Source organism: Bactrocera latifrons, unplaced genomic scaffold, assembly GCF_001853355.1.
Source record: "Bactrocera latifrons isolate USDA-ARS-PBARC rearing strain unplaced genomic scaffold, ASM185335v1 scaffold_13, whole genome shotgun sequence".
Lineage (NCBI taxonomy): Eukaryota > Metazoa > Arthropoda > Insecta > Diptera > Tephritidae > Bactrocera > Bactrocera latifrons.
In genome coordinates, this window is record NW_017534741.1 from 924,800 (window position 1) to 933,010 (window position 8,211).

Here is an 8,211-nt window from a genome sequence, read left to right on the forward strand (position 1 = left end):
ACTTCATGACAAACTTAATATACCCTGTTCAGGGTATAAAGATAGAGGATTTACCTATTTTCATAGACTGTGCAGGAATACCGTACTTTAACTCCGCTAAATACTTGGGAATGACACTTGACTCTACGGTGGAAAGTTCAAGTAAAAAACAAACAGACGCAAGTAATAAGAAAAGCACCCAATAATTCCAAAACAAAGTATTAAGATCGACTCTAAAATTGCCTTGGTATTGTTGATCTGCTGATATAGAGAGCAATCTAATCGTAAACTCGGTTAACGGTTAAAAGATTAAGGCACTAAAGATTAAATTGTTCCAAAAATATTGTTTATTACGTTGGATAGAACTGTTTTGGTCTAAGTAAAAACATTGACCTAAATTCTCTTAGATAAAAATAACAACTAAGATAAATTGGCTGGATAATATTATGTAGATTCGTAGTTACCGATATCTTATTTGTTATCGTATAAGCTTACGTAGAATTTAATGGCAACCACACCCTTATCAAATTTTAGGAGTCACAATAGCTAAAAGGCATTATTTTTATAATAAGGTTATTCGAAATATCCTACATTTTGCTTCATGCTTAAAATATTTATACTAAAATCACGCTTTTACAAAGCAGTTGGAAATTACTAAATCACGTTTATTATAACTGGGGAAGATCTGTACTGACTGCATTAACGTTTAGAATTACTCATGTGTACTCGAGAACATGTTTTAACGCAATATCATCTCGAGTATACTTGTTATACCTTTCCATTGGGGGGAATTTTTTTAGGTGACGGGTCCCAAACTACACAACAGCGCAAGCGCACAAGCCTGGGGAGGAATGAATGGCTTTCCTACTTTAGCGCGTCTTCAATCGGATGTGTTTTGGCTACCCAGAGGATGTTTGGTCTAGGACCGAAAGTCGTGAGCTACTTGGAATCGGTATTAACACCAACAATAACGTCAGCCTCGAAATCCAACGCCGAATAACTCTCGCCAGCAGCTAATTACATCGGACTAAGTAGGCAATTGAGAAGTAAAGTCCTCTCTCGACGAGCAAATACCAAACTCTATATATCTATTATTCCCGTTAATATGCCGACGTTTGTTGTCCTTACCGGTTTACTGTTGTAGCGTCTCTATTGAAAACCCCTTTTTTTAATGAATAATAATAATTAATTATTCATAACTATACTTCAAAGACTTTTAGGCTCTTAACTTCATGGGGGGTTGCTTTTGTGAGTGTTGGATCGCTGTTATTGCTATTTATGGCACTTGAATATTTTATTTGTTAAGTTGCGTTGCACAACAGGTGCTTAAGAAAATTTAAAAGTGCCAATAAAACTATGGCAAACATACATATTCTATTAATAGTTCATAGATACAGGTTATAAGTCATCACAACGAACGTATCATGTATAATAATATCAATCGCAATCAACAGAAGTTTCGCAACAGTCTACGAAAGTTTTTGGCCGCGCTTTTCTCACATTTTGCGGGCGCATTTTGATATTTTTATGAATTGAGACTAAATGGAGAGCGAAAAAGCATGCAAAGAATTTCGGAAACACTTCGTATGTCAATTATTTGGCGCGCAGCTGTTAGATTTTGAAAAGTGCGCTTTACCTCATATCCACAGTGGGTTGCAAACCAGTTCTTAAATGCCTAGTAGTAACAAACTCAAAGTAACGTATTAAGCCTCCTTAGCATTTGGTGAGTATTTAAGGAAGTAATAAATTATTTGAGATTTAGTTAATTTAATATCGTTTGTGCTTGCAATTGCCGGAGCAAGAAATTTGTTGTAGTCGAATTATGGAGTCTTCAGAATGTTCTTACGATAATAAGAAGTGCGTGTGGTCTGGTCCGAAGTCACCGTTGTTCCACGATTTTAATTGCTCCGTGGGCGATATTATTTATAGAAATTTGAAGAATTATCCAAGCAAAGTTTGCCAAGTGAGTTCCGTCCTCAAAATATTTTGATGTGACAATAAGTGCGAGTTTTTATAAAAGGATCCTGCAGTTAAAAGTAAGGATGGCATAACGGTTTAATCACTTTCTCATTGTGGTTATGCGTAGAGTCTATCTCTGTCATTCTCTAGTGGTTGAAATTAGAAGACCTCATCTATTGGTTGATGAAATTGGCTGCTTAGATGAAGTTGGGATATGGGAATAGAAAAGATGTGTTTTCTAAATAGATATGCGAGGGCATGCAACGTTGAGGATAAAGTTTGGAGTGACCTATTGCATGCAGCATACGTTTGTATAACCTGATGCTGTACCCAAAACACGACTGTGGAAGAAGTATTTAGACTTCACGAGGAAACAAAATGTTTTGTTTCGCATTATGTGGTGCCCTGATTCCAAAATTTAAAAGAGAGAGTTGGTATTCATGACAATTGAGTAGAGTATATACTAGAGAAGTATAAATTGCTATGGAATTTGTATGCCATCGGTTTAAATCTTTTATATCGCTTTATCATGAAAACATTCCATTCTACTGGTTACTGAATCGATTGCCGGCAGTTCTTGAATCGATTTACTCTATTCATCTACTATGCCTAGTAATTGTAGTGCAGTTCCTACTTGTACTATTTTCGTATATTTCTTCTCTGTAATACTGCTACTTTGGTTATTTATAGCTGTCATATAGTCCCTTTTAGGATTAAAGTTTCCAACGAATCAAGCATGAATGAAAAACGACAAAATTGATAACCTCGTACTAACTTCGGTTAAGATAGCATTACAGATCGGTCGGTAATCCTTTGATTATTTAAGGTGTCGGATATTGACGGCCGCGAAGTTACCAATCGTGAACTACTAACCTGGTCTACACGTCTGGCGCTACATTTCAAGAAAATGGGTCTACGACACGATGATGTCATCGGCATTGTGGCAAAAAACACCACCTATACAAGCTCTGTTGCGGTCGGCTGCTTTATGAACTGTACGCCATTCCATGCCGTAAACTCGGGTTTGGATAAAGGTAACGGAAGATTTTTGTGCTTTCTTAAGGGTACGCATATATTGCTGCGTCTTTATTAATTACAGATACAATCTGTCATGTCTTCCAAATCACTAAACCGAAAATAATTTTTTGTGATGGCGAATATTATGAGAAATTACACGAAGCCACTCGTTTGTTAAATCCATTATTCTACACGCTTACTGGACATATTGAGGGCGTTGCCACAGTCGAAGACTTGTTGAGTCCTATGCCAAATGAAGATCATTATAAGTAAGTGCAGCTTAAGCTTTCAAGTTCAACTTATGACCTGTCTGACTTATAACTCTTTACAGGCCTGAGCCCTTCGTGTTGGGCGGTGAGCAGACGGTAGCAATACTTTGTTCATCTGGCACAACGGGTGTACCCAAGTGTGTATGTGTGTCAAGACATACCTTGAACATGGATGAATTGTAAGTCCAAGTACTTAAGAAAATATTTTTCTATTTACATATACTATGTATATTTATTTCTTTAGATGTGTAACCAGCGAAGATGTCATCTTCTCGAACAGCGGTTTGGATTGGATATCAGGTGTTAACTTCACGTTACTCTCTGCGACCAGGAGTTGTAAACGGGTAATTACCAATAAACCCTACACCCCAGAATATATGATTGCGTTGGTGAAGAAACACAAAATCTCTTTCGTATTTGGTGCACCACGTCATGTTTCCGCTTTGGTCGCTTGCCCAGCTGCCACCATAGATAACTTGCACTCCGTTCAGTCTTTCTTAACTGGGGGTGGCTCCATTAGTCAATCGACTATGCTACAACTGAGAGGTTTACTTAAAAACGGCAAAGTAATTTATGCTTATGGCTGTACCGAATCGGGCTTTATATCGTTGAACTCGGATGATAAATATCCCACCTCTGTAGGAAAATTAAGTTATGGCGTTAAGGCACGTATTGTTGACGATGAGGGMAATAATTTGCCACGGAACGAAGTTGGTGAGATTYTRGTGAAYAAKGGACATATTTGGAGTGGWTATTATGGWAATCCAATTGAGACGAAACGTGTRCAAGATTCAGATGGCTGGTTACATACTGGGGATCTCGGTTATTTCGATGATAATCATTTGCTTTATATAGTCGATCGCAAAAAGGATATAATGAAATATGAGGGAATGCAATATTGGCCAGGCGAAATAGAGCGGGTGATCAACGAATTGCCGCAGGTGGGGGATGTGTGCGTTGTTGGTGTGTATGACGAGAGGCATGGAGATGCGGCCGGTGCAATAGTGGTGCTTCGCCAAGGTGCYSAACTTACGATAGGGCAAGTAAAGGATCATGTCAGAAAACGCTTACCAGTAGATTATAAACAACTGCATGCTGGAGTAATTTTCATCGATCGCCTGCCGCAAAATGCCAATGGAAAGACACTCAAACGAGAGGCGAGAGGTTTATTTGAAGTAAAGTGAAATTATGAGGATGTTAAGAGATATACCTATATAGGTAACATTTCAATAAAATTATAGATATAAAGAAAATATATATTCTATATGCATATCAGAATGAGTAGTTTAATAAAGATTTTGGTGGATATACTATATATATTTATGTAGGATTACAATTCATTTTAAAGTTTATCTTAACTTATAAATAATGGGCAACCACTCATTCGATGCTCGAATAAGTGCATTCAAAATAGTGGATTGCAAAATAGTTGTGGGTCGTAGAGCTTAGCGTCCATCATAGAAAAAAACATTATATAGGTAATTGTAACGCCGCCTGCGTAAGACGCCTCGCTAAAGGCCAGTGTAAGTTCAGATAGTATTTTAAGCAGCGTGTTCCAAAACAATTTTAAATAAATAAGTGGTTTCGGAAAAGTTTGACTCTTATTATTGAAAATACTACAAATACTATTTTATTAAAATAAACACTACATGTATGTACATAATCTACGTCCATATAAATAAAAATGAATCGCCAAAATGTATGTACGCTCATAACTTTCATACGACTAAACCAAATTTGATAATTCTTTTTTTAATGTGGCCGTTGGGGTTCAAGGATGGTTTCCACGGCAAGAGAATTTCGAATAACTTCCGGGAAACCCCTAAACACAGCCCTAGCTAAGAGATCGGCTGCACCAATCTTGATGAAATTTTCAGAGGTTATTTGTTGTGCATCGGGGAAGGTTTAAAAATAAAAATACCTTATAATTTTCATGAGGAAAAGTCGGAAAATTGGATAGTCCCAAAAAGTAACTCTTTTCTATACACATTTTTTTTTAAATTTTTGTTTGTTTTGTTTTTCAATATTTTGCTTTGTGAATTATTTGAATCGCTTAGTTTCGGTCGCTTGCTTTTTTATTCCGGCTATTCAAAAGAAAAATTATTCAGTGAAAACTTTAAGTGTGTTTCACAAAAGACAACTTTTCAAATAACACTTACGATATTCTATACTAGATGTACTCTGTTGAGTGGCAAAAGAGAGGTGTGACGCCCACATACATTCTTCATTGGATGGTGGATGGTGGTTACACCAGATCAAGTTGATAAATCATTACTGCGGAAATTCCTGATCCGGGGGAAGATTCAGTATTATATGAAGTGAAATCAATATGATTTATGGTCACTCCCACGTGCTTTTCTTTCGGAAACACAAACTGGAAGTGATGGATATACCTGATAGCTATGGCAGAACATTCTGCATTCAATTTAGAAGAGTGAATATCGAAGTTAACAACACATGGATCTTACTAAATCGATAAAATACGTTTGTAAGTATGTCACTAAAAGAAACTTTACTTGAGTCATTGTCTACTGTGAATCGTGCGGTGTGTGCAACTTTTTGAGAAGCAAGCCAGCAATTACAATTGCTGGAACATCATAGTCACTAGGGTGGGTCGATTCCGGATATTTTTCGATTCGGGATTTCTAATAGTGCTGAAAAGTTGCCTTAGTACTTCCTGATTCCAATGCAACTTTTTGTTTTGAGATCGGATTGCATCTTCAACCCCAACTCCGGCCTTGAAATTTCGGAATTCGCCTAAAATCGTGAAATTGTCTACCTAGCGCTATTCGTCACGTCATTTGCTACCGAAATGGTATATCTGATAATGGCTATAGGACGAACCGTTCCCGAGATACGAGCGAAAATGCGGCGCGCCACAGCGCAAGGTGAAAATCGGCTTGCGACCACACTTCTTCACGTTGATTTCGCCGAGTGCTATCACTCACACTCACTTATATTCTCTCAACAGAATACAGAACTCAAAATGTCTGTATCTAAATTTAAATTTAGACATAAATGTCCTATGTTTGGCATATATCCGTACAATCTCTCTGAGGCCCAGTTACCTACTTACCTTGATGTTCTTTTGTGTTATTAGTGTGAAAGATTTCGTATAGGGCGACTCCGATGCGACAACTATGAACCTAGGAGTAAAGAGGTTACAGAAATAGTTGCAAAAAAGGTTGAAAATACTTTCAAAAAGTCATCTAATCCGATAGTTTCACACACCAGAGTTGTACAAATGCTCACCACATACCATAAGAAATTTCTGACTCTTAAACAAATGTTTTTAAGGAACCCAATTGGTTTGAACTCTAAAAGAGACGACTTTGTCTCTTCTTGACATCGCTGCTTGTTATTTATTTTTCTTCTTGCACTTGTCCAAAGGAAAGGAAAGTTCCTATCAATGAACAACCATTTCTCTTGGACCGGAGAACCAGAAGAATTGGTCGCATTGGAAGTGTTGATCTACCTGAAACATCAACGCTTACTAGAAAAGTATCAGCTAGAACACGTGTACTTCAGATCAGCCAGACTCTCATACAGACGACAACAATGTAGGTGCGTCGCACATGGATTCTTCCAGAAACGCTGCTGATGATGAATTTTTTCTTCCATCCTCTAAAACTAAACAAAACACACTAGTATTAGAACACGCTGCTTTAGCTGCCCAAATATTTGGAGTAAGTGATAGAGCAGCGGCCTTGATTGTTTCATTTGCTTTTCTGGATGACAAAAAAGCAGGTTTGATAACAGAGGATCAGGCTAGCTTTGTCACTGACAAATGCAACATTAGTTGGGCAAAAAAAGTGTTGGAGTTAAGCTCTTATACTTACACAAGTCAGCGAAGGTGAAAACTACTACCGCGACACTGTCAAAGAGGATCATATTTCTTTTATAGCGGAACCTGGTTGCCATTACTTTGGCCACATCACCTCTCCTTCCGGGTCAGCTGAGGATGAGACGCAAGCTATATGGCAACATTTACAAGACAATTCAGTTGATGTGGAACATCTAGAAGTTGTCGGYGCTGATGGCACCAACACGAACACAGGTTGGAAAGGTGGAATCATTCGGAAACTAGAAGAAAGAATAGGTAGGCCATTACAGAGGGTTGTTTGTCTTCTACATTTCAACGAACTTCCATTTCGTGCTCTTKTCGWACAMATAGATGGTGTCTCAAAGAGTCCAAATACATTCTCTGGCGACATAGGTAAACTGATCCCTGATTGTGAGAAGTTGCCTGCTGTCAAATTTGAAAGTTTTCCATCCTGTCAATTACCTTCTGAGGTTATTAATTCGACCCAACTTAGCACAGACCAAGCTTATCTCTATAAAATATCAGAAGCTGTTATTTCCGGTCAATGTTCCTCAGATTTAGCATCGATGCATCTAGGTAACATGTGCAAATCTCGCTGACTCACTTGTGCAAATAGATCCACTGACTGACAACCCAACAAAGGAAATAAAGATTTTGGTCAAGTACATACTTACAGTTTACTCACCTTTACGGTTCTCAATAAGATTCAACAGTTCAATCAAAGATTCAATTCTGCAATTCAAAGGTCGAGAGACTTATCTGCTAAACTGCGCAAGGTTGTCGAWTCATCCATTCAACAGAATGCTTTCTTTGCTCTTCCAGAAAACATTCTCCTTATTATGATAACTGACGAACGGATAGAAGTCAGAAAGTTGGCCCTTGACCGTCTTCTGGCAGGCAGAGAAGCCGAGTCTGACACTGTAAATGGAAGGGTTAGATGTAATAAAGTGCCAAAGCTGAATTTCAAAGCTAATAATCATTACGATATGATTACCTGGGAGACTATTACCTTGACTGTTCCACCAGTTCTTTGTTCAGTTTCTAACGAAGAACTCATAAAAGGGCTGTCGGGTGACACTGCAGAGGAATGGAAATTTAGTGAATTCCCCTCTCAAACCGTGGCAGTCGAGAGAACCGTCAAACTGGTGACAGAGGCATCTTCTA

The 8,211-nt window shown here is 38.0% G+C and overlaps 1 protein-coding gene across 1 annotated transcript; it reads left to right on the forward strand.

Moving 5' to 3' along the window:
- The first annotated feature begins 1,756 nt into the window (after positions 1 to 1,756).
- On the forward strand, positions 1,757 to 4,557 carry LOC108978922 (4-coumarate--CoA ligase 1-like). Its single transcript, XM_018949438.1, has 5 exons — positions 1,757 to 1,942; positions 2,765 to 2,972; positions 3,038 to 3,224; positions 3,287 to 3,403; positions 3,469 to 4,557. The coding sequence occupies exons 1-5, from the start codon at positions 1,802 to 1,804 to the stop codon at positions 4,406 to 4,408; spliced, it is 1,593 nt and encodes a 530-aa protein (XP_018804983.1). The 5' UTR covers positions 1,757 to 1,801; the 3' UTR covers positions 4,409 to 4,557.
- The last annotated feature ends 3,654 nt before the right edge of the window (positions 4,558 to 8,211 follow it).